Below are 26,672 nucleotides of genomic sequence, written 5' to 3'. Positions count from 1 at the left end.
AAAGCAAACTCAAAAGATCTTTAGATATTAAAAGTGAGATCAAAAGTTTGAGCATGGAAAAAAAGGAAATTTCTGTAAAGTTACAGTGCTATTATAAAAATTTACCTTTCCTACTGTTACAGCTGCTGTCACTTATCCAGGCAGACGTGTCAGAACTGTACCTTGGACCATCATGCCTTTGAAGGTAATCAACCTGCAACAATTAAAACAGATATGACAGAGCTAGAACAGATTTAAAATGGTTATCCAACCTATAACTGTCCCGGTCCCAGAAAAGTCACAAGCTTGGGTTTGCAGATTAATGTGTTTCAAGTTCTACTACTTCTCTTTAAGTGGTGGAAGGTTCACTGGCTTGGAATGGACTGGAATGGCTTAGTGATAGGTTGCATGGCTTATGGATTCTCATTCCTTTCCAATGGTGCACTGCCATGTTAAATCCATAAGATGAACGGCAAATTTATTTTGAGGACTAGAGTAGTAACAAGGTTTTTTTTAGTTGGAGGTCTTCAAGTCTACTATATTCAAGAGCATCTTTTGAACTTCATGGCTCTACCTGTGACATGACAACTCACCACAGGTTCTGCCACTTGTACTAGAATCTCCCCATATAATGCAGTTTCACAAAACTAAAATAAAGTCAGGCATCCAACTAAACGTCAAGTTTGCAATGGCTTGCTTGAAAATGCCCAATATCCGAGCTGATATATTTGGCAATCTAAGCCAATTCCTGATTTCATCAGGATTTTAATATTTGTTAGAAATATAGTATATGCAGCTTGTTTTAAGTGTCTTCAATGAAACATACTCGGGCATAGAATTTCCCCTCCCAACCCTACTTTGCAACGCATTGTGTCTACGAGCTGCATTCTTAAATGCTTTAGTTTCAAAATTGATGCCATACATGCTTTTATATCCATAAGAAGAAATGTTGAATTTGGAAGACTTCTAATGCTTTCCAGCATTGCTTTTCCATAAGGTATTGTTTTAAATACAGAAAGCACTTCCATTGCCATGACGTACAGCATGTCTTACTGTACTAAGAGGAAGGTAATTTGGTTCAATTTTGACAGACTGAAAAACTAGTTTGCTTTGCTTACCCATCTTTGCTGTTTCACAGGCATTTGATGCTTTAAATCTGTTGTGGAATGCTGAAAGATTCACTTGTTTTTATGAAGTCATAAGCCTTTGAGAAGTTGGAGAGAAAGACTTCTTTGCTTATCTTATTTTCTCCATTTGCCTTTGGAATCAAAGATGGTCCTTTAAAAGTGAGACACTACACAGAGTTGCAAAAATTTGAAACAGTATGAGTAAGCATCGTTTTGTAGCTTCTTTGATGGAACTGGTCAAACCTTTTATTTACAGTATTCTGTAGTTGACTTATTACATGTAAATGGTTTATTTTGGGGGAGAGGTCCTTGCAAATTCCCAGCAAAACAGTAGGAAGGCAAAGTATGCTCAGCATTATCCATTTGCTGTTTCTGGTTTAGTGACTGAATGGAATCCTGATTTTTTCTTTACACAAGGATCTGAAGAAATTTTGATCTGGGAATATTGTGTGATTTCAGAATCAAGAGGAAACTGAAATTTTAATGTGGCACATCCCCACCACCCTCCAACCACAAGTAACTAATTTGTTTAGAATGAGAGTTTGAATGTGTAGAACGATCCATCTCCATTTTAGATGGCTAGATGTTGTGTGGAAGATCTTAGAACTGCTTGTTCCATTCATGAGGAAAATCAGATGGGAAGTGTGGCATTTCAGGGAAACTTTTACTTTGAAAGTTACAACACTAGTACACAGCTCAACTTTTATACATTTAACATCTGCTTTTTGAAAGAAATGTTAACAATTTTGAAATGAAATTAAACATTGTTTTAACTTTTCCTCACAAAAGCATAAAAATCATGGAGGGGGAAACTTAACAGGCAACAATAAAAAAAAAGGTAAGAACAACTTTTCCTTTTAGTAGTCCTCTGGTAGTAAAGATAGAACAACTTCCACTTGGGTTTGTGAGAAGTAATCTGTCTTGGTCCAAAAGTTTATGATTGTTTTTCAGTATCTGCTTCTGCCTCCACCCCTATCAGATCGGCTTCCTCCACGGCCACCACCTCTGGGTGCTCCGCGGCTTGAACTGCTGTATGAATCACGGGGAGGAGGGTAACCCCTTTCCATGGAAGGGGGAAGACCTCTGTCTTGTCTTCCAACACGATCACGACCACTTGAGTAGACATCACTTCTGCTGCTTGAATAACTTTCTCGACTTCCATATCCATCTCGTGTACTGCCGTAATCATCATAGCGACTGCTTCCACCATAAGATGGCGGGGGCCCTCGTGCAGGTGGAGCACTACGTGAGTTACCTGCAGGGTCAATGGTCAGGTAATATGGCAACACTATAAGTTATATATAACAATTTAAATCTGAATTTACAGAATTGCTGCACTAAAGTTTACTGTTACTTTTTTGTACGAATTGAAACTTTTTAATATAATCTGCCATGTTGGGACATTTATAGTGGGGGCCGTGTATCAGGCAGCGAATGAATTTAAAGACTGTTTGAAAGGACTGAAGACGGTGTTTATTTCAAGCAGGCTCTTTTGGGGGATATTCCAGAACAACTTGTTATTTTTAGAGAAGAAACTCAGCCATATTTTCCAGTGATAGTCGCAATTCTGAACTGTAGACTTTGCTTCGTTAGGTTATGGTAATCATTTGATCATCTTGTTAAATAAACTAATAATTGCATTCTCACTTTCACTGTGGGGAGAAAACTGAGTGTGACATTCCCCCTTAAATGCAAGCAGCCTAGTAAATCAGGATTAGGAAGCCTTTACAAACTCTGCTACGATATCCTCAAAATGGGTCCTTACCATAGCTCTCATACGAATCTCTGTAAGAGCCTCCACTTGGATGATCTGAATAGTCTCTATCGCGTCCACCACCATAGCCATCACGATCACTATAAGAAGAAAAACTGCTGAGACTTACTACAAATCAGTGTTGTGACAGTGTGACTGAAGCTGAGAAAAATATAATGCTAGGTACCTGTATCCTCTAGAGGGGTACTCATCACGTGAGCTGGAATGACCATAATCACGGTATGCATAATCTCTTGGAGGCGGAGCATAATCTCTTGTATCCCTGGAACTTGGATAATCTCTACTTGAATAACTAGAAAAAAAAGTGACAGTCATATTAATGAGATATCATAGAATCACAGGGGTGGAAGGGACCTTGAAAGGTCATCTAGTCCAGTCCCGTGCACTCGTGGCAGGATTAAGTATTATTTAGACCATCCCTGACAGTTGTTTGTCTAACCTGCTCTTAAAAATCTCCAATGATGGGGATTCCACAACCTCCCTAGGCAATTTATTCCAGTGCTTAACCACCCTGACAGGAAGCTTTTCCTAATGTCCAACCTATTCTGCCCTTGCTGCAATTTTTCCTCCCTCCTCCTCCTCACAGCCTTGTATGTACTTGAAAACTGTTATGTCACCTCTCAGTCTTCTCTTCTCCAGACTAAACAACCCCAATTTTTTCAGTCTTCCCTCATAGGCCATGTTTTCTAGACCTTTAATCAATTTTGTTGCTCTTCTCTGGACTTTCTTCAATTTGTCCACATCTTTCCTGAAATGTGGCGCCCAGAACTGGACAGAATACTCCACTTCAGGACTGATCAGCATGGAGTAGAGTGGAAGAATTATTTCTTGGGTCTGGTTTACAACACTCCTGCTAATACATACTAGAATATTTGCTTCCCGCCCCCCTAAACTGTGTTACACTGTTGACTTATATTTCACTTGTAATCCACTAGGACCACCAGATCACTTTCCACAGAACTCCTTCTTGGGCAGTCATTTCCCATTTTGCATGTGTGCAATTGTTCCTTCCTAACTGGAGTACCTTGCATTTGTCCTTATTGAATTTCATCCTATTTACTGCAGACCATTTCTCCAGTTTATCCAGATCATTTTGAATTTTAATCCTATCCTCCAGAGCACTTGCTCCCAGCTTGGTATTGTCCGCAAACTTTGTAAGTTTACTCTATGCCATTATCTAAACCACTGATGAAGATGCTGAACAGAACATGACCCAGAAAGGAACCCTGCGGGAGCCCACTCAATATGGCTTCCCAGATTGAATGTGAATCACTGATAACTAAGGTACTCTCTGGAATGGTTTTCCAACTAGTTATGCACCCATCTACAGTGTATTTCCCTAGTTTGTTTCTGAGAAGGTCATGTGACAGTATCAAAAGCCTTACTAAAGTCAAAATATACCACACCTACCACTCGCCCCACCCCCCCATCCACAAGACCTGTTACCCTGCCAAAGAAAGCCATTACATTAGTCTGACATGCTCTGTCAGACTAATGTAATGCTCCTCCCACCCCACTCCTCCCTCCCACACCAGCAGGAGAGTGGGGTGGGAGGAGCATTACTAATGTAATGCTCCTCCCACCCCACTCTCCTGCTGGTAACAGCTTATCTAAAGTGATCATCAAGGAGCAAGCTGTTACGAGCAGGACAGTGGGGTGGGAGGAAGTTTTGTTTCATGGTCTCTGTGTGTATATAATGTCTTCTGCAGTTTCCACAATATGCTATGCATCCGATGAAGTGAGCTGTAGCTCACGAAAGCTCATGCTCAAATAAACTGGTTAGTCTCTAAGGTGCCACAAGTACTCCTTTTCTTTTTTCTTTTTACGAATACAGACTAACACAGCTGTTACTCTGAAACCTGTCATTATCTGTCCAGGTACTGAAGGTAAACTGATTGGTCTGAAATTCCCCAGGTTGTCCTTATTTTCCTTTTTATAGATGGGCACTAACATTTGCCCTTTTGCAGTCCTCTGGAATCAATCTCTTCTTCCATGACTTTTCAAAGATAATTGCTAATGTCTTAGATATCTCCTCAGTTAGCGCCTTAAGTATTCTAGGATGTATTTCATCAAGCTTTGGTGCCTTGGACATCTAACTTGTCTAGGTAATTTTTAACTTGTTCTGTCCCTATTTTAGCTTCTGATCCTACCTCATTTTCCCTGGTATTCACACGTTAGACGCCCGATTGCTACTAACCTTTCTGGTGAAAGCTGAAACAGTCATTTAGGACTTCCACCATTTCCACATTTTGTTATTGTTCTCCCTCACCATCATTGTGTAATGGGCCTACCCTGTCCTTGGTCTTCCTCTTGCTTCTAATGTATTTCTAGAATGCTTTATTGTTACCCTTCATGTGTCTAGCTAATTTAATCTCATTTTGTGCCTTGGCCTTTCTAATTTTGTCCCTACATACTCGCGTTATTTGGTTATATTCATCCTTTGTAATTTGACCTAGTTTCCACTTTTTGTGGGACTCAGTTTCAGATCATTGAAGATTTCATAGTTAAGCCAGGGTGGTCTCTTACCATACTTCTATCTTTCCTATGCAGTGGGATAGTTTGCTTTTGTGCCCTTAATAAAGTCTCTGAAAAAACTGCTAACTCTTGAACTGTTTTCCCTTTAGACTTGCTTCCCATGGGATCTTACCTACCAACTGCCTGAGTTTGCTAAAGTCTACCTTCTTGAAACCCATTAGCTTTATTGTGCTGTTCTCCCTCCTACCATTCCTTAAAATCAAGAACTCTACCATGTTATGATCACTTTTTCACCTAAGCTACCCTCCACTTTCAAATTCTCAACCAGCTCCTCATAGGTGAGCATAATTCTTTGCAGGCAAAATAAGAAATCAGGACCCTGGTATTAAGCTTTAACTATAATGCATTAACTTTACCTGTCTTTTGTACTATAACCATCATCTCTTGGTGACATGTAGACATCTCTCCGTGATGGCATTGGCTCTCTGCGTGGAGGACCACCATAGCTGTCTCTTCCACGTGATACAGGAGCTTTAAAGAAGTACAATTCAGGTAAATCAACTGTTTAAAAATGAAGCAAGTATGAAGGACAGCTGCTGCAGAGGAAGTTCCTCAATGCAAAGTTGTATTAACAGCATAGTTCAGAGTTATTTAGGACATCATTTTGCTATAGTCTGCATTCAGTGCAATACTGTTTCATGGCTCTGTTACTCAAAACTAAAAAACAGCAGTAGAGGAACATCTTTAAAAAGTCACAGATCTGAAAGTTTTGCCGACATGAAGAGACAATAACTATACAAGCATAAACATTATGCTAACAAAAAAATGAATCTGATTTAAAGTCATTGGTGATTTGTTACAGGCACGAATAAATCCAGCCTCGTTATTCCAGACGACCAAAAAGAAACATTGAACAACTCCTTACCTCTCCCTCCCATTCCACTACTGCTACGCACTGGCCCTGAAGGTGCAGATCTTTTGGGTGGAGGTCCACCACTTCGTGGAGGTGGCCCCCTCTTCATTGGAAGTGGCCCCCTAGAAGAACCTAAAAAGGTAAAGAGTCAGTCAACCGATCATTTATGGGAAGATCTAGATAAGCCATTTTTTATATTCCTGCAGGTTAAAGGGCTAAAATTTGAGATGCTTAAGCAGTGGCAAATCAGTACCACCAAGCCAGAGCAGAAGTCTGTAGGAAGAACTTGGAGACAAGTGGAGAAGAACTGTAACACTCTGGCCACATGCATGCTCCCTGAGATTCCATAATGGCCCTTTTTTTGGTACAGCGGTCAAATCTGGGAAGCCCCAGTCAGGAATAAAAGATGCAGTGTGACCATAGGAGGAAGAGTAACGTAAATCAGATTACATGGTCACATAGCCTAGATAATCCACAAGTCCACTGCTTCCAGATATTGTGGCCAAATAAGGAACAGAGCAGCCTAAAAGCAGATTTGACCACATCCTACCCTGGAGGTTGTGCAGGACCCACTATACAAACCTCACAGAACTGCTTTCTGGCTGTTTTGATTCAACTACACCCCAGATAAGGGGCTACTTGCTTCTCCGATTAAGAAAGCAGCTTGCTTCATTTTAGTCCAGTATCCAGACAAACTGTAACAAAATCTTGTGTGCTACTCTAACGTTTTCTACATCAAAGGATAACCAGTCAAGTATCTCTTCTAAAACCTACAGCTCTAAACAGTGCTATATTAAACAAGCAGTGCTCGAAGTTTGCAGATCCCTATCTTGCCAGATAATTAAGCTTGACCCTCAAAGGATCAATCCCTGAAGTCAGCAGCTATTGTTTATTGAGTTGTGTCTTCTGGCAGTAAGACTGCAAAGCGGTTCACCTTTTTCCCAGCTGCAAGATGACTTTCAAACCAGGACACCAAAAAGCTTCCTTCCTCGCTTGCAAGGGAGGAGTTTTGCTTTCTGTTTGAGCCAAAAGTCAAGCAGAATGCTATACGCAGAAAGGAACCCTCACACACTAGAAGGTTTAAGTCTAATTACTGAGCCAATAATTTGACTCAACTGCAGAGTGCACATTTTCATCTGTTTTTAATTTAAAAACAAGGAATACTTTATTCAGTGACTTGATTTTTCAGAGGGATATTGTCACCTTCCAAATCTGATGGTCTTCCATGTTGTCCAAGTATTATCAGATATGTAAATACATACCCAAGTGACTCCCTCTTGAAGGTGGTCCTCTTGCTCCACTTCCGCCTCTTCCACCTCTAAGGCCCCTGGGAGGACCTCTGCTTCTTGGAGGGGGTGGTGGCCCACGTCTACCACCACTTTCAAAGGATGGCTTGGTTGCTTGTTCCACTTTAATTGCTTTCCCATCTAATGACTAAAAAGAGAAGCTGCTTTACTCAGTGCTCAGTTATGCTTCTATGTCTTAAATAAGCAACTGGGCTAGATGGACCATTGGTCTGACCCAGTAGAGCCACTCTTATGTTCAGCTTCACTGTTACTGGGCTTTTACATTATAAATTAAGTAGGTCTGTAATTCTGGAACAGCTCTGAATCTTCAGCATACCAGTATAAACAACTGGGAATGTACTCAGAAGGAATAAGTTTTACAGGAAGGTCCTTTGCTCTTGTGGCACTTAATGGAAATCTGCAGCAATTTCAGGAATTGGAACTCTGGTATTTCTGTTGTGTTTAACTTAGAACATACATCTGTTTTAAATATGTGCTATGTATGTACTACTCTCTCCAGTTTCAGTTTTCAGTAAGCCACAGGATTTTTGTACCAAACTATAGTGGCATCAGAAGTTCCAGGGATGAAGCTTAAGGTTTGTCAGCTGGAGCTTTTGGCACATGGGAAGGCAGCTGGACGCATTCACTTGATGTTTCTGCGAAGATGATCAGCCGTGAACTAAATTAAAGTTGGCATGAAAACTAAAGGCAGTTTCCGAATTAACAATGAACTGGGCAGTTGATACCTTTGCACTATTGCATCAGGCTACCTACTCAGAAAGGTGACAGTTTATGTTGTTTTCAAGGTTCTCTGAAACCACTATAGATTTTTTTTTTCTTTTTTTAAAAAGCAAGAGCTGATTCTAGATCTAGATTTAAAGGCATGGCTCTACAGAAATGGGTGCCTTGTGTGGCCATAATACAAGCTCAATGTTCAATATATTCAACAAGTAAACTCAAAGTTTTACAGCTGCTTTGTTACCAGCCTATTATGTGCTGGGTTATCACAAGTTTTGGAATCAAAGAGTCAAGAGTCCTCAAAGGATTTGAGCCTATCTACCAAGACTGCAGGCTCTGTGAAAGGTGTGTGTTATTTAGGTTTCCGAACATCTACTCTGCCCAGAACTCAAAAAGGACAAAAATAGTTAGGATTACTGTGTTAAATACAACATCTCATTAAAGAGAATCAACTCGATTATTTTAGTTCTCCCTTTCTGCAGTTAGTGATTCTAAGGCCATTGTTCACAAGGAAAGAGATGCCTGTAGGTGGTGACACCCCCTTATCGCCCGCAGCTTTGAAGCTTTATAGAAATTAGTTCCCAGTGGTGCAGTACAAGCACTCTCCCATAGCTTGTGTCGTGCAGAAGCCTGTAGTCTTAAATTACCCAAGAGTCCAACTCAGTCCATTGGATACAAGCTGGAGACACAAACACTGGTAAACTGGATTGTTTAAGTTAGAACTATTATGACAAGGCATCTTCAAGGCACATGGAAAAGCCATCAGTTGTCATGATGAGCTGAAATATTCTAGAAATGGAAGCAAGTGTTTTGATTGGTTAGTTTCAATTGCATGAGGATGCCATCGTTTCTTGGACATAGTTTGTGTGAAGGTCACTAAAACAAAGACTGGAAGGAGCAAGCTTCATCATGACCATTCTCCCGGCTCACTGTAGATTCCTGACACTTTTGTGCTTTTGCTGTCCTGATACCAAAATACCTCATTGACCATCTGGTATTTAGAAATTCTGAATACCTGGAATGCAAGCTCTAAGTGCCTGTTATCACCTAACTCCCTAATGTGTGGTTTTCCTTCCCCACGTTACTTCTTTCCTATCTTTTTGCTTTCTGTTCATTGAAAGCCTGGCTTACTCAACCAAGATATCACCACCTTCTGCAGCAGGTGCTGTGAACCTGTGACCAAAAAGGCCAGCTACAAGTGCCTGGGACAGTCCAATGCTAGTAAGTTTGCAAAGGTCTTAAAGTAACTAATAGGATAATGTGCAGAGCCTGTGTTTTACCAGCAGCTAGGATGCAAGTGACGAAAACAAGCATTAGTGACACAAGCTGCATTATTTTATCTTTGCTTTTATTTTTCCTACATATGAATAAGCTTCTTGTTTGATTCTAAAACAGAATTTAATTCCAACAGCTCAAGACAATCTAACGAACAGTCTTTTTGGGATTAGACAGCTACTATAATCTTTAGTGCCTTCTGGGAAAGCTCAAACAAGGGTCTACTCTATAAAAAGGAGACTACAGCTGAAAAACAAGAATTAAAAATAAAAGCCTTAATTTTAAAGCCTTAAAGTTAAAATAGTTTAATTATTTCCCTTTCTCCTCTTGTGTCCATAAAAGGTCAGAAATTTAAATAGTGGTTACTACAATGGCAGCCAACAATAACTCGATGTAAAACCCCAAACCACCTTTAACTGTTTAGTGTTGTATCCGCAGATACAAGGGTTTTACTAACAAGGGTTTTACTAGCACCTTTTCGCTTGCTGGGCCCAAGACAGCCTTATGAACACAGCACATCCAACAGTTGGATCATGTATTAAGCTTAAATTTATAAACTTTTTGGGGGCAGCGATCACCTTACTAGTTTGTGCAGTGCCTAGAATAGGGATCTGGTCTCTAGATACTCTGCAACAAATACTGATGTTCAGAGCCATGGTTATAAAAGCCATACAGGTGCTGACCCACCAAAGAACTACAGTTGCTGGTGTACTACCTACATGGCAGCTGGGAACGGGCAATTAGTATAACCCTATAAAAGGTTGACTGGGAAGGTTCTAATTAAGTGAGGATTAGAAAATTACCCTTGGACAACAGCTATAAAGATTTCCAAGAAACAGAACCAAGGTGTGTTATTAATGCCTAAAACCTTCAGGTAACACCATGCTAGCTAAAGCATAAGATGTCAATGGATTAGTTTGTGCATTGGCAGGCACTGAATAGACATGTCATTCTTCTTATATTGCTCATTGATAACTGTTTCTGTAGTCTGACTTCAACTTCAATTAGCCAAAATGGGCAGGGATGCAAAAAACTGTAAATACTTTCATTATTAACAAGGTAACAGGTCCAGGTCCATTGTTTCCTGATAGAGCAGCTAGAAATGAGCACTTGCTATCATAACACCAGGCTCTCATACTGTCCTGACACTTTGTATTATGTGGTCCTTAATTGAAAGGCAGAAAGGATTTTCAAGTTCACTTGATGGCTTTCCAACCAGACACTCTTATACAGAGTCTGGCTTTCCACATGTTTTACTGACCATGAACAGTCCACTTTCTCAGACCAAACTGAATGCATCTGCAACAGTTGGTACTAGAAAGACCTATCAGCCCACTGATGACTAGGACAGCCTTCAGTAAAATAATAAACACTATACCCAAGTCACCTATATTTGGACTGTATGGCACTACCAACCACTGATGCAAGGATCTCCTCCGCAGGTAGGCAGAGGTCATACTTAGAATCATAAATGTGTGACTGGAAGTGTCCTTGAAAGATCATGGAGATCATGTTCACCATGATCTCAGGAAAACTGCACTGTGAGCACCTTCATTACGACCATCTGGCAAATGCCTTCCTTAATAGAAAAGCCTTGGCTAATAGAGCCAAGGATAGTTCCAGAGAAGGGTTTATCTGTAGTGATCACCATCTATGAGGAGGCAATGGTACTCTGTGAGCTAATCTGACTACAGCGTAAAAGTATGCGCTTTATGCCTGAATCAGTTTCAGAATGAAAAAATAGGGATAAAAGCTTGTGATACTACACATAATTTGAACTCTGATGTAATTGATCAGTTTCCTTAAATCCATTACAGGATGAAGACAGTCTCTTCAGAATGATGAAGCATCTATGAAATTTCTTCTGTACTGCTTGAATTGTACTGCTTCTTTTGACGCCCATCCTTATTAGAGAACTCAGTTTTATCCTGAATAGCAGATCATGTGAGGGATCTCTGAAAACTTATAGGAAAGAAGCTAGGAGGCACCACAGGATGGAACTCAATCTCATATGGACCAAATAGCAGCCCAAACCCAGTGATCCATGGTAATTTCACTCCACAAGGATGAGAATCACCCATCCCCTACAGAGAACAAAGCAAAGCTATCTTGACTCCCAGCAACTATCAAACTTGAGACTTATTAGAAGTAAGAGTGTAAAAGGCAGAATAACTTGACCAATCTGAAGTGTTGTGCTCTCTTTTGTGCTGTTAGGAAGACTTGGACTTGAGATGATAGAAAGAACCAAAAGCACAGAACTCCCACGCTTCCTTTGGCTAGGAGGGGGTCAGCCAATAACTTACTAGAGACGTGGTTTAATTTTTTTTCCAGAGGTCAGTCTTGCTGTATCCTAACAATCCTGTACCTGGTTTAAGCTGCTACTTCCTATTTAGAAAATTTCTGTTGCTTTCCCACTTTAGGAAACCATGGAACTGAAGAGGCCCCTTTATGGGAACAAGGCTCTGGCTCATGGGAGCTCTATCCTATAGAAAATCTGGAGAAATGCATGTGTCTTTTCTGACCTAAGGTGTAGAGGAATAGCACTACAGAACGCCAGCATTTGGATATCTTCCACAACATTCAAATGACTAAAAGATGAAGGATGCAGTGTGGTAGTTGTATTGGCCCCAGGATATTAGAGAAAAGGTGGGCGAGGTAATGTCTCTCACCAAACAGAAATTGGTCCAATACAATACATGTCTCACTTACACCTTCTGTCTCCCTCTTTATATAAAAAAGCAAGCCGCACAGAAGGTACCACTTTACCTCGGTTTTCCTCTAGGATTGACCCAGAATGCGGTGGATCCAAATTTAAGCAGATGCAGATATTTTAACTGTTCTGTGGCCCAGAAACTAAGCAAGCTACTATTAAAAATCTAAAGTTTTTAAAGATTTCCCATGTAAGGACCTCCACTCCATGCATCTGCAGTTTACCACAGGAAGAAGGAATCAAAGGCTGTTGGACACTTAGGACCACCCTTCAGAACATTATGGGCATTGAGAGGGTACTCATACAACCCAAAAGGCACCACTTTATAAAGGTTCTAAGAGTTCAGTGATGCAGGAGGTGCATTCTAAAATAGTATGCACAAATCTCAAAGAAATACAATTAAATATTATATAAACAAGCCACTATTTTAGCTAATACACTGGGCATTTGTTCTAAAAATTCCAAGTGTGGCCAATCTTATACCGTAATACAGAAGACCTAAAATAAAAACAAGCAATCATTTTGTTTTAAGAGCAGTTTTAGAATAGTACTCTACACACGTTGTCTAATGATCAAATCCTCTCAGCCAGTCACTAATCTCTAGTGCCTCAGCAGTTAAAGCACAAATTATTCCAAGCCACTCTGGTTTAAACAGTATTTAAGAGGACTTTAGAATTGTGCTACATAATTCTCAGTATTACAGTAACATGCATATTTTGAGGTAAATCCTGGAATAGCACCTTTAAGGAACTGTCTACAAGTCAGTAAGAGACCGACTGCCTTCTAAGTCACATGACTGTAAACTTTGACTCAGAAAGACTGCTCATCTCTGAAATGGTGGCACAAGTTATTGTAACACTAAGTTGGGCATGGGCACCAAGAACACATGTTCAAACAGTTTGACTGCACACCATGCTATAGCTAGCTTTTACTGTTTGTATTTGATTCTCACTGAGAGACAACATAAGGCAAGGCTTAAGAGAGCTTTGCTGAAATTAAATGTTTTAACTAAGAACACTACCAGCACATTGATGTTCCATTCCCAGGATTCCCTAGATACTTACTAAAGACCTATTGAAACACTGCAAAATATAATGCTTAAATCACACTTTAAGATATGCACTCAAAACATTTCAAGTGATTGAGTATAAACCAAATAGTAAGGAGTGCCAAATGACAACTAAAGGACTCTAGCTATGGAAGACAAGTAATATCAATACAAGCTTCCTCAACTGCCCCACCAATGTGTCAACTGATTTAAAGGGGACACCTCCAAAGAAAAAGTAAATTCAGTCCTGCTACATAGTTGTTCAGAGCTTAAGAGGCTGCAAAAAAGGAGGCCTGTGATGCTGGTCAGCAACAGCCGACATCTCCCACTTAGAACACAACTGCAATCAAATTTGCAATACCACCCGGGACTACATACTAGCCTGTGACCTACAGATCAAAGGCTATGTATCCCCATTACTACTCTGGGCCTTTTCACTTATTTCATAAAAAGTTGACAATGCATAGCTACATTATTTGCATATCAGTTTAAATGAAGCAATTCAGTCCTTTCCTATCATCAAAAGTTACTGTTCCTAGTTAAATTGCCAGATTTGAGAAAGGAGCACAGATGCAATCATGGTTGTTACTACTATTTAATGAGTTAGCTGGCAAGCCACTTTCCTTATCACGCATCTGGTACCTATTTGATAAATTTAGGAGTGCTTAATAAGCAGATATCCTTTATCTATAGCCTCTAAGCAGGAACAACAAACACTAAAAGACTTGAGTAACTGTCTCAAATTCCAAAAACAAATGGAACTGTTTTTCTTTAACTTCATATTTATCAAAATATGTCAATATAACACAAACTCCCATCCTTCCAAATTAAGAAATTATATTTGAATCAATTCAGTACAGTCGATGCTGTTTATAATCTAATTTAGACTTTGATTAGAGTTATGTAGCTTTTGGCCTTACAAACAGATAGGATAAAGAATTTGTATAACAAAAAGGATGCCTTTCAGATTGAGTTTTTAGCTGATTCTCAAAGATACATAAATTAACTTCCCTCTTATTCTCCTGAGCAGGAATCTTCCCACCCCCACCCCGCATCCTCATATCCTGGGACAGGAAGAGAAGCTTTAATAAATGCCAGTTCTACAGGGTTAGCAAAGATTATATTCAGCATTTGTAAGTTTAGCAGCAGAAAAGAAATTTGGTCATTTGTTACAGTAGGACTTGTCTCTCAGATCTTAATACAAATCTAGTTTGTAAAGCACACTGCTATTAAGTTCAAATAATTAATATTGACACTGCACTGTAGTAGTGTTAGAACAAGCATGATTTATCAAACAGATATCATACCTTTCCATTCATATCTCTGGCAGCATCCTTTGCATCTGCTGGGCTCTCAAATGTGACAAAAGCAAATCCTCTGGATTTGTTGGTTTCACGATCCTTCATCAAGAGAACTGTAAATATAAACCTAAATGTTATTCTACTTTTCAGAAGTCTCACAGCATAACCTACCTCTTACAACGTGCTCAGAACTTCTTAGAGGACTATGAGAGCAATATCATTTCAGCTGATCAATGCCATAAGATTCATCACAGCACAACTTTTAGTTAGTATCTATTTAGAAATTTTATTTTTACCTTCCACAATGCGCCCATATTTGCCAAATACAGCCTCAAGAGCTTTCTCATTTGTCTCTGTATTCAGTCCACCAATGAACAGTTTCCCAGGACGATCTGCTTCAACCATTTTGACTCTAGTAGGACCTATTAAACATAAGTTCTATTAGTGAGACATGATGGCACTAGATTTGAGAAAAAACTTTAATTCTCTTTTTGTAAGAAGTTGTGAACTCCAGAAAGTATTTCAACACACACCCTCCCTCTCCTTCTGCACCATATAAGAGTGACTTCTAACCAAGTCAGTTAGAAACAGTTTCTGAGTGAGAAACAGAGACCATCATTTGTATGAAAGAATGAGATAACTGGACACAGAATACAGCATCAATTTTACAAAACGATATTCATAATTAGCACCCTAATAGTATTTCTAACAGATGAACCTATATAATTTGAATAAATCTAGAAGGAAGCCATGCTATAAAATACAGTGCCGGGATACAGAAACTGGGGGGGGGGGGGGGGGGGGGAAGCGCTGAAGAGACCGTAATAAGCCCTGCTCTAACTGACTGCACATGATGTACGAATAATGTTTTATGGGCAGAAGGAGCAATTTTTAAATCCTATGGAAACAAAGCAAAATCCTTTACCAGAGGAAAAGAAACAGGACCCTGCAACTACGTTTCAAACGATGCAAAACAATCCCAGAGTAATTCGCTTCAGGCCGGTTAGCTCTTATTTCCAAACGGTTCAAGCCTAGTCAGGAAGCCAGGGTGCATTTTTCAACATGTTGCTATTAGGCTGCCCCCCCCCCCCCCCGCCGCTCCAGGGGCCGAGTGTAAATCGCGACTGTAGGGCAGATGGGCCTCAGCAGCTGGGGAGGAATTTGCCAACGCTGCTTCACCCGCCGCCCCCCCCCCCCGCAAACTCCAGTGGCGGGAAAACCAGAGCGCCCCCCCCCCCGGGAATACCGAGGGCTCGGCAGCCACAATGCGGCCGGCGAGACGAGAGCACGCGGGATCCGCAGCCAGTCACAAAGGCAGAGGCGCGTGAGCCCCAGGCAAAGCGGAGAGGGCGGGGGGATAGGAGCGTTAGACCCTCAACAGTCTCGCGACGCTACCACAAAATGGCGGCCACGTTTGGCGCGGATAATCTCCTACCGGAGAGGCGGGTCGCCGCAGCAGCTGGGAACTGGGAACTACCAGACCACGTGTGTCTGCCCGGCATCGAGCCACCCCAAACGCAACAAAGAGCCGCGCCCCTCCCCACAGCGAGCGCGCGTGTACACACACACACACACACACCGCGAGGCCCACCCAGCGGGACCCGAAAACTGCCCGACACCTAAAATGGCGGCCGCCGCTCCTCACGCGGTTGGACACCCCAAGAATCCAGCGACCAGGCGGGCGCGGCGCCAAACCGCAGCGAGTGCCCGGCCACCCCACTCCAGAGCGGGAGGAAGTTTAACTCCCCGACGGAACGTCGGGACCTGGCCCACTCCAAAAAAACCCCTTCTTCCCTCTCCCTTCGGCGTCCCCTTTCGTGCCGTGCCGTGCCGTGCCCTGCCCTGCCCTCCTCTCCCGCTCCGTTCCGTTCCCGCCGGCCGGCGCTCACCTCCCCTCCAGTTCCCGTCCTCGCAGACCGAGCTGCAACTGCGCAATGAGAGAGCGAACAAAGGCGCTGTAGGCCTTTATATAAGTGACGTCACCGCCTCGAACGCGACAGTGAGTCCCGGATGCAGCCGCCAGCGGGGAAGGGGGCTTGTAGGCGGGGGGGGCGCTGAAGAGGCCCGAGTCGTTGTAGGAGCTTGGGGATAGGGAGTGTTCTTTTGTGGGGGGGGAGGGGGCGATTGCCTGCTGCAGGGGGAAGCACTGCGCCCTAGAGCCAGCCTGATAGCGCTGTGTGGCCCTCGCACACAGACCCAGCCCTCGCCTGCACTTAAATATTAAGTCGGCCTAGTGTCGACCCAATCCCTGCTGTGGCTGCAGCGAAGTTGAGGGGACGATTCTTCCCTGTCCTAACTAGTGCCTCTCAGGGCTATGGGTTACCTGCGGCAGTGGCTCTCAAACGGCTGTACTGGTGACCCCTTTCACATAGCAAGCCTCTGAGTGCAACCCCCCCCTTAGTCATTAAAAACACTTTTAAATCGATTTAACACCATTATAAATGCTGGAGGCAAAGCGGGGTTTAGGGTGGAGGTTGACAGCTCCTGACCCCCCCCACCATGTAATAACCTTGTGACCCCCTGAGGCCTCCCGACCACCAGTTTGAGAACCACTGACCTACAGGGATGGGAAAACCCCTTCTGGTGCTGTAGGAAAGGATGGCAGCACAGCTGGTGTGCCAGAGCTGTGCCACTGGAGTGGCTGCAGTGCGGCTACACCTGGACGTGACGAAAAGCCCGCATCTACACCCCGTTTTGGTGTAGTACAGACACTTATTAGAGCCACAGAAGGGGTTCTTTTGTTGCTGTAGTAAATCCACCGCTCTGAAGGCTGGTCTGCACTAACGCTGTACAGCGGAACCTCAGAGTTATGGACACCTCAGGAATGGAGGTTGTCCATAACTCTGAACAAGAGGTTATGGACGTCAGCCAACGGGAAGGAGAACGGACTCCGGGTCGGGGTGAGGGCAAAATAGCTTCATACATAACTTCCTGGTATAGCATGGGTTTAAACTTTCTGAAATACATTTTGGGTCAAAACTTCATGTTTAGGCTCTGGCCGAGGGGAATTTTTAATAAAGTTTGGATAAAATCCGTGCAGATTTTCAAGTTCTGTAAGGGTTGAAAAACATTCTCTCTTCTCACAAAGTTAATGCCATATGCTCCTCTGCCACATACATAACTCAGAAACAGTGGTTGTTTGAAACCCTGAGCCCAGATCCTGCTCCATGCAGGCAAATCCCTTCATCCATGCAGAACCCCACTGACTTTAATGGGGCTCATGCTGCATGCAGCTTATTGCAAGATCTCACTAGGAATGAAATCTTCCAGCAAACACCAAGAAATGAGTACTGATGTGTCTGTTGACAAAAGTGTAGTCCTCAAAAATGGCAATTAAATATACATAGTTTATTCAGAATTGTGGAAAGACTTGTCAAACTCTGCTTTGATGGAGAAAATAACTGTTAGCAGCAAGTGTGTGTAGTACTCCTGATGGAATTTTGTGCCAAAAAAATAAAAATTCTGCACACAATATTTTAAAATTCTGCAAAATTCTGGGAATTTATTTAAACTACCATACAATGGATGGAGAACAGGAATGGGGAGCATTGGCAGAAATCCCTGAATCCCCTTTGTCTAATAATAATGTAGCTAGGTTTGATCCTTTATTTCTAATTATTAGTCAACAAATATATGTAGCCATATGCTCAGTATTACATCATAGGCAACTGAAGAGTAAGTGAGGGCTGGGGCATCAAACTCACAGTTTATATTGGCTATTGACCATCTCCAGAAAGGTCAGTAGTAAACAGTTCATGGAGCACATTTTGACAGGAAATTTTTTGTCTGAAAGTTTAGACCGGTTCTAATCACAAAAGCACCATAAGGATTTATAAGACCATACTGTCATTTACAATATGCCTCCTTTACACCACTCTGGCAGTGTAAAGGAGCCTTAAAAGTTTATGCTTTTCGGGAAGTTCACTAAGAATGGGAACAATTCACTAACAACAATGGGAACAACTAAGCAGTCAGGCTGCTATATTATGTTGTGCCTGCCTCACGCCTGCCTCCAAACATCCCGAAGCCCTGCCCCTGCATGCTGGTCATGCCACAATAGCGAGCCAGAGGCACAGAGTCTCTTTCGTTCGCTCACATGCACGCACGCACGCAAGCCTCCCCCCATGCCGCCACCCCCAGCAGTGATTGATGTCTCCCCTGCACGCATGCACAGTCCCTCCACCCCCAGGCTGATTTACATCTCCGCCAGCTGCTCTGGGCTGTTGAGGAGGTGCAAGTGACCGCTCTTGCGGCTTCCCTTTGATTCCCCTCAGAAATCATTTTTCTGCGGGGAAACAAAGCAATCCGCGGACAACATGAATTCTGCGCCTGCGCAGTGGCACATCATTCCTCCAGTAGTAGTGTAGGTGAATACAGTAAACTTGTATCACACTAATGCTATTATGATAACAGGACTCACAGATGAATGTATTAGTACCACTATTTTATGGATTACATTTGTATAATGATAGATCTAACAATTGGCTGGTAAATGCATATTGGCTGTTTCAAAGATAGTAAGCTGAAAACTCCACGGCTTAAACTTCTCTGCGTTTTGATACACAGGTACCAGATGATTTTCCCAGAGAGAACAGTATATAATACAAACCTATTTATAAAGTGTACGTGTTTGGATAAAGCACTAGCTCTGCTGTACGGTGCTTCTGCAGCATTGATTGTCATAGCCTGGTAATGTCTGTGTATAGATGAATGGATTAAATATATTTATATGGCACTGTGCCAGAGAAGTAACTGTCATATGGGCAAGGAAGAACACAGTAGTTATGCCTATAAGTTTAAATTGCAAATGTGGTAAAATGCTATGCATTGTTCCAGCATCTTTTAAAAACACACCAAAATACATATTCCATCCTACCTAAGTTTGGAAGCAATTATTGCTTTGCTGCTTTTATTTTCTTTATATAAAGAGAGATAATATAATATAACATGCTGACATGGCTACTGCATATCCCCACACTTGCTGCAACAAATTAATTTTTCAGTGCCTCCAGAATATGTAAACTGCACAAAATGGCAAAGAAAACAAAACAGTGACTAAAAACAGTTACTGGAGAGTTGTAGCAAAGTGTTGGAAAACTAGCACTGTGCCAATAATACAAGGATCTTGGTCATTGGGGAAGGAAACAAATCCAGAGTCATTGGATCCTAGAGGATATTTCAACACTAGAACTCCCTAATGTAAATTTTGTTGGAATCCTGAAGGAATACTGATCTGAGTGCTTTCAGGCCAAGGACAGATTAATCTATGCAGCAAAGCATGAGGGGAAGAAGGCATTTTTACTTACTATTCAGCTGAAGATCCACATGTGTTAGAGATAATAGCAGACTCAAATCTCTGTGCTCTAGCCCATTGTTCCCCAAACTTTTGAGGGTCATGCCCCTCCTTACCTCTGCCGGCACCCCCCTACTCCTCCCAGAGCTGGGGTTGGGAGTAGAGTCGTGGCTGGGGGTGGGGATGGGGAGCTGGACAGAAGTAAGGGGGCTGAGGCTTGGGCTGCAGCTGGGGGTGGGTCTGGGACCAGGAGCAGGGCTTGGGTAGGAGCCGTGGCCAGGGTCTGAGGCTGGGGATGGGAGCGAAGCCGGGCCGCAGTGCGGACCGGCATCCGAGCCTGCGGCCGTGTGCTTCTCTGCTCCTGGCCCCACCCCCAGCCTCTGCCCCAGGCTGGGAATGGGGCTGAGGCTGGGGTCAGGGGCAAGGCAGGAAGTGGAACTCAAACGAGGCCAGGCATGGGGCTGGGAGCTGGGGACGCGACTGTGGGCAGGACTGGATCAGAGTTGGAGTCGGGAGAGAGGGGCTGGGTGGTGCTCCTTCCCTGCCCCCTGTGTGGATAGGCCCAGGCCCCCACGTGCCCCTCCAAAGGTTCCTCCATGCCCCCATAGGGGGACACACCCCACAGTTTGGGGATCTCTGCTCTAGCCACTAGAGGGAGGACAAAGAGCAACAGTTAGTGTGCGTTATATGCAGTAATGAGCTGCCAAAAGCTGAAGAACCGGTTCCTTCACTCGCTCTGGGTCTTCGGCGGCAGGTTCTTCAGTCGCTTCGGGTCTTCAGTGGCACTGAAGGGCCCGCTACCGAAGTGCCGCCGAAGCCCCGGAGCGTCACCGGGTGAGTAAAAATTAAAAAGGGATTCTCAGGGGAGCCTCCCCAGCCGATTGCTCAGGCGGGCCAGACAGGACGGAGTTTGCCCACCCCTTTAACAACCGGTTCTAAATCGGCTTCAAAATTTAACAACCGGTTCGCGCGAACTGGTGCGAACCGGCTCCAGCTCACCACTGGTTATATGGAGACAAAGAGTGAGTAGACTTCTGTATCTGCACTGGAGCTTCTTATGATGACTTTGCAATGCTGATGTAGACTGTTGTAAACCTTGTGGAATACAAAGTTTATTCTTTATCCTTATTTTCTTCTGTGGATTTGTTATCCTTGTAATCTTTATTTTGAGAATATACAAAATACTCCTCATTCCTCCACCCCTTCTGTGTGTTCCCCCACCCCCCCAAATATTATTTTATTGTGGAGTACTCAGATCTTTGACTACAGTATTCTTCTTCTACTGGAAACGTTTTTCAAACATGTAATATTTTGCAGTCTCAGTTTCACAAGAGGAACACTTCGTAGCTCTTCAACCATGTTGACATTACAATCTTGTACCATAGTGGGAAAGATGAAAGCTGACCTGGAGCAAGACTGGTAATGGCAAGACTGGATCCAAAAAGGTAATTCCTAATACATGCCATTTTAATATGCTTCAGTGTCTTCAACCATGGGTAGCAAAACTAGAAATTACAGTTGAAGTAAACTAATTTCAGTCTTTCTGAAGAAATGTCTGTGCTCTGTTGACTATTATATCAGTGTATTCAAAGATTTACATCTTCCTGACTTTACTTTTTGCGGAAAACCCAGCCTGTGTTTTTCTCTGAAAACCCTAAAGTCCTAAAGGGTTGTTGGCCTGCTGTGGTTTTACTCCTTAATCCAGTAATTCCTTGCCTTGACAGTACAACCTTAATTTTATCATTTTTTCTCTTGATGTATTTTGTATATGGGATAGCCTAAGTCTTTATAAAGAAGCTGTGTTCTAAAGCTTTGCAGCTTGGCTTCCTTGTAAATATGTAATGGTGAGTGTATTTTCTGTATTATGGAGCTAGTTAGCTAAACAGCACAGTGTTCAGGGGTTCCCAAGAACCTACCTTGGTAGATTTGTAGGAGAGAGTCCTTCTCGTGAAAACCTTAAGAGCTCTACTTTGTGCCTCTCCCTGCTGCAAAGTTTCTAAGATATGTCATAGCAGGGCTACCCAAGTCCACTGAACTTGCAATATGTTTTCCAGCACACAGGATGGGCTTTCTTTGGCTGCATGACACAAGCTTAGCAAACAACCTTGTGTGAAGTATACTCCATATGCACAGGGCACCATTTGAAAAGTGTCATAACTCAGCTTTTGTAAAGAGAAATCATGCCTCACTAATATATTAGAATTCGTGGAGGAGATCAACAAACATGCAGACAAAAGGGATACAGTGGATATCATGCACTTGGATTTTCAGAAAGCCTTTGACGAAGTCCCGCATCAAAGACTCTTAAGCAAAGTAAGCAGTCATGGTATGAGAGGGAAGATCCTCTTATGGACCAGTAACTGGTAAAAAGACAGGAAACAAAGGGTAGGAATAAATGGTCAGTTTTCAGAATGGAGTGAGGTAAATAGTGGTGTCCTGCACGGATCTGTACTGGGACCAGTGCTGTTCAACATATTTATAAATGATCTGAAAAAAGGGATAAACTGTGATGTGCCAAAGTTTGCAGATGATACTAAACTACTCAAGATAGTTAAGTCCAAAGCAGACTTCAAAAAGGTACAAAGAAATCTCACAAACTTGGGTGACTGGACAACAAAATGGCACATGAAATTCAATGTTGATAAATATAAAGTAATTCACATTGGAAAACATAATCCCAACTATACATATAAAATGATGGAGTCTAAATTAATTGTTACCACTCGAGAAAAGATCTTGGAGTTGTGGATAGTTCTCTGAAAATTTCTGCTCCATGTGGAGTGGCAGTCAAAAAAGCTAACAATATTAGGAACCATGAAGAAAGGGATTAATAATAAGACAGTAATTATCATAATGCCCATATATAAATGTAAGGTATGCCTGCACCTTGAATAATATGTGCAGTTCTGGTCACGCCCATCTCAAAAAAGATACATTGGAAAGGGAAAAGATATAGAGAATGGCTACAAAATTGATTAAGGATATGGAACAGCTTCCATGTGAGGAGAGATTAAAAAGACTGGGACTGCTCATCTTGGACAAGAGACAGCTAAGGGGGGAATTGATAGAAGTCTATAAAATCATGAATGGTGTGGAGAAAGTGAATAAGGAAGTGTTATTTACCCCTTCGCGGAACACAAGAACCAGGGCTCATCCAATTAAATTAATAGGCAGTAGGTTTAAAACAAAAGGAAGTACTTCTTCATACAACACACTGTCAACCTGTGGAACTCATTGCCATAGGATGTTCTGAAGCCCAAAATTATAACTGGGTCCAAAAAATAATTTAGATAAGTTCCTGGAGGATAAGTCCATCATTGGCTACTATCCAAGATGGTCAGGGCTGCAACTCCATCCTTTGGGTGTCCCTAAGCCTCTGACTGCCAGATTCTGGGACTGGATGATAGGGGATCACTTGATGATTTCCCTGTTCCGTTCATTCCCTTTGAAGCCTCTGGCATTGACTACTGTTGGAAGATAGGATAGTGGGCTAGATGGACCAGTGGCCTGACCCTTTATGGCCATTCTCATGTTCACTCATGATAAAACTGACTCATTAATGGTGATTGAGTGTTCTCTTCAGTGCAGGCAATTTCTCTGATGTGTTTCAACTTTCTCTTCACATCAGTTTTGGCTGCAGCAAGAATGTTGAGTAACAGGAGATCTATTTTCCTATTATTCTCATAATCCAAAATGGCTGAACTATGTTTGCTCAAACTTTCTAAAACCGCAAAACCAAATTCTTCACATGTGCAGAGGGACCATGTCCATTTTGATTGTGGGCAACAAAAGCCTGTTCTCAATAAAGAAGTTGTATAGCTGGTGCGAAAAAGTAGATGGCTAAATTTTTCACGAGTGTCTTAATTACTTTTAAATAATTGTGAAGTTCTCTACCCAGTCAACACGTATGAATCTTTAAAATTTCTGTCTTGTTAGCTACAAACATACGGATAAAAACAATTTAAATTGTGGAGGTCCCCCTATGGAGATTCCTGGTGAATTCATGAACAAACTGGAATTGATTTGAGGTAGGCATATTAATTTTTTTGTAACCAGTACCCTAAATTGTTTGGATCCAGGTTCTTTCTGGCAGTTATATTTGTCCAGTATAAACATTTGCACTATTTTAACGGTTTTACGAATATTAGTTTTATGAATAACAGTGCAATCTGAACTTTGATGGTAGATGAGCCTTAAAGTGAGCGTATTTTTAGTCCTTTCCAGCTGAGTTTCTGTCTTATCTGATTTGAAAATGCCTTCATTATAATTTTGCCCAGGCTCTTGAAGCACTACTTGATAAAGAGGGAGATTGTTTTCAAAGACTATCAGTCCTTAATTCACCTAATACAGCACAGGGCAGTAGCCAATCATACTTGCGAATGTGCCTTTACCCCTATCTGAAAAGTAACCTCCTATCCTCACATCCTAGGTTCAGTTTCCCTGTTGTTTCAAAACTTGTTGCCTCTGTTCAGCCTATCCTAAAAATATGGTAATTAGGGTTTGTTTTTGTGATATAAGACTCCTGTCTACTAGGAATTGAACTGAGAGCACTAGTTCATTTGGTGAAGACAATCATACAGCTGTCATATAACAGCTCTCGTTTTCCACCCAGGTGAAAAGAAAAAAGAAAAGAAGTACTTGTGGCACCTTAGAGACTAACCAGTTTATTTGAGCATGAGCTTTCGTGAGCTACAGCTCACTTCATCAGATGCATAGCATATCGTGGAAACTGCAGAAGACATTATATACACACAGAGACCATGAAACAAAACTTCCTCCCACCCCACTCTCCTGCTGGTAACAGCTTATCTAAAGTGATCATCAAGGAGGGCCATTTCCAGCACAAATCCAGGTTTTCTCACCCTTCACCCCCCCCCCCCCCCACACACAGACACACATACAAACTCACTCTCCTGCTGGTAATAGCCCATCCCTCTTTGAAACCTCTCTTTATAATGCGCATGATAATCAAGGTGGGTCATTTCCAGCACTAATCCAGGTTTTCTCACCCCCCCCCCACACACCCCCCTCCAAAAACCACACACACAAACTCACTCTCCTGCTGGCAATAGCTCATCTTACAATGTGCACAGCAATAATCCAAGTTTAACCAGAACGTCTTGGGGGGGGTTTGTAGGAAAAAAACAAGGGGAGATAGGCTACCTTGCATAATGACTTAGCCACTCCCAGTCTCTATTCAAGCCCAAATTAATAGTATCCAATTTGCAAATGAATTCCAATTCAGCAGTTTCTCGCTGGAGTCTGGATTTGAAGTTTTTTTGCTTTAAGATAGCGACCCTCATGTCTGTGATTGCGTGACCAGAGAGATTGAAGTGTTCTCCGACTGGTTTATGAATGTTATAATTCTTAACATCTGATTTGTGTCCATTTATTCTTTTACGTAGAGACTGTCCAGTTTGACCAATGTACATGGCAGAGGGGCATTGCTGGCACATGATGGCATATATCACATTGGTGGATGTGCAGGTGAACGAGCCTCTGATAGTGTGGCTGATGTTGTTAGGCCCTGTGATGGTGTCCTCTGAATAGATATGTGGGCACAGTTGGCAACGGGCTTTGTTGCAAGGATAGGTTCCTGGGTTAGTGGTTCTGTTGTGTGGTATGTGGTTGTTGGTGAGTATTCGCTTCAGGTTGGGGGGCTGTCTGTAGGCAAGGACTGGCCTTTCTCCCAAGATTTGTGAGAGTGTTGGGTCATCCTTCAGGATAGGTTGTAGATCCTTAATAATGCGTTGGAGGGGTTTTAGTTGGGGGCTGAAGGTGACGGCTAGTGGCGTTCTGTTATTTTCTTTGTTAGGCCTGTCCTGTAGTAGGTGACTTCTGGGAACTCTTCTGGCTCTATCAATCTGTTTCTTCACTTCCGCAGGTGGGTACTGTAGTTGTAAGAATGCTTGATAGAGATCTTGTAGGTGTTTGTCTCTGTCTGAGGGGTTGGAGCAAATGCGGTTGTATCGCAGAGCTTGGCTGTAGACGATGGATCGTGTGGTGTGGTCAGGGTGAAAGCTGGAGGCATGTAGGTAGGAATAGCGGTCAGTAGGTTTCCGGTATAGGGTGGTGTTGATGTGACCATCGTTTATTAGCACTGTAGTGTCCAGGAAGTGGATCTCTTGTGTGAACTGGACCAGGGTGAGGTTGATGGTGGGATGGAAATTGTTGAAATCATGGTGGAATTCCTCAAGGGCTTCTTTTCCATGGGTCCAGATGATGAAGATGTCATCAATAGAAGTCCAGTCTGCTGTCCTGAAGGTCGAAACAGCAGACTGGACTTCTACATAGAGTGCTTCCGCCGACGTGCACGGGCTGAAATTGTGGAAAAGCAGCATCACTTGCCCCATAACCTCAGCCGTGCAGAACACAATGCCATCCACAGCCTCAGAAACAACTCTGACATCATAATCAAAAAGGCTGACAAAGGAGGTGCTGTTGTCATCATGAATAGGTCGGAATATGAACAAGAGGCTGCTCGGCAGCTCTCCAACACCACTTTCTACAAGCCATTACCCTCTGATCCCACTGAGAGTTACCAAAAGCATCTACAGCATTTGCTCAAGAAACTTCCTGAAAAAGCACAAGATCAAATCCGCACAGACACACCCCTGGAACCCCGACCTGGGATATTCTATCTACTACCCAAGATCCATAAACCTGGAAATCCTGGGCGCCCCATCATCTCAGGCATTGGCACCCTGACAGCAGGATTGTCCGGCTATGTAGACTCACTCCTCAGGCCCTACG

At 42.5% G+C, this 26,672-nt stretch overlaps 1 protein-coding gene, 1 non-coding gene and 1 pseudogene across 3 annotated transcripts; 1 reads left to right on the top strand and 2 right to left on the bottom strand.

Moving 5' to 3' along the window:
* Positions 1-1,751: 1,751 nt before the first annotated feature.
* RBMX (RNA binding motif protein X-linked) lies at positions 1,752-16,638 on the bottom strand. Of its 2 annotated transcripts, none has more exons than XM_074962705.1 (9): positions 16,516-16,638; positions 14,923-15,048; positions 14,633-14,739; positions 7,531-7,702; positions 6,281-6,400; positions 5,772-5,886; positions 3,047-3,172; positions 2,872-2,975; positions 1,752-2,361 (listed from the first exon to the last, which is right to left on the bottom strand). In XM_074962705.1, the coding sequence occupies exons 2-9, from the start codon at positions 15,029-15,031 to the stop codon at positions 2,054-2,056; spliced, it is 1,161 nt and encodes a 386-aa protein (XP_074818806.1). In that variant the 5' UTR covers positions 15,032-15,048; positions 16,516-16,638; the 3' UTR covers positions 1,752-2,053. The 2 variants fall into 2 exon arrangements, with proteins under 2 accessions (XP_074818806.1, XP_074818807.1); XM_074962706.1 differs by having other exon boundaries at positions 2,872-2,960.
* On the bottom strand, positions 14,808-14,881 carry LOC141994289 (small nucleolar RNA SNORD61). Its single transcript, XR_012641078.1, has one exon. It is a non-coding gene; the product is annotated as a small nucleolar RNA SNORD61 (small nucleolar RNA).
* The window catches only part of LOC141993242 (transmembrane 9 superfamily member 2-like), a 37,283-nt pseudogene continuing 26,861 nt past the window's right edge, over positions 16,251-26,672 (top strand).

The sequence above is a fragment of the Natator depressus genome, chromosome 9 (assembly GCF_965152275.1).
Source record: "Natator depressus isolate rNatDep1 chromosome 9, rNatDep2.hap1, whole genome shotgun sequence".
Lineage (NCBI taxonomy): Eukaryota > Metazoa > Chordata > Testudines > Cheloniidae > Natator > Natator depressus.
The sequence above is the reverse complement of the archived record's forward strand: the minus strand, read 5'-3'. Positions and strand labels throughout refer to the sequence as shown.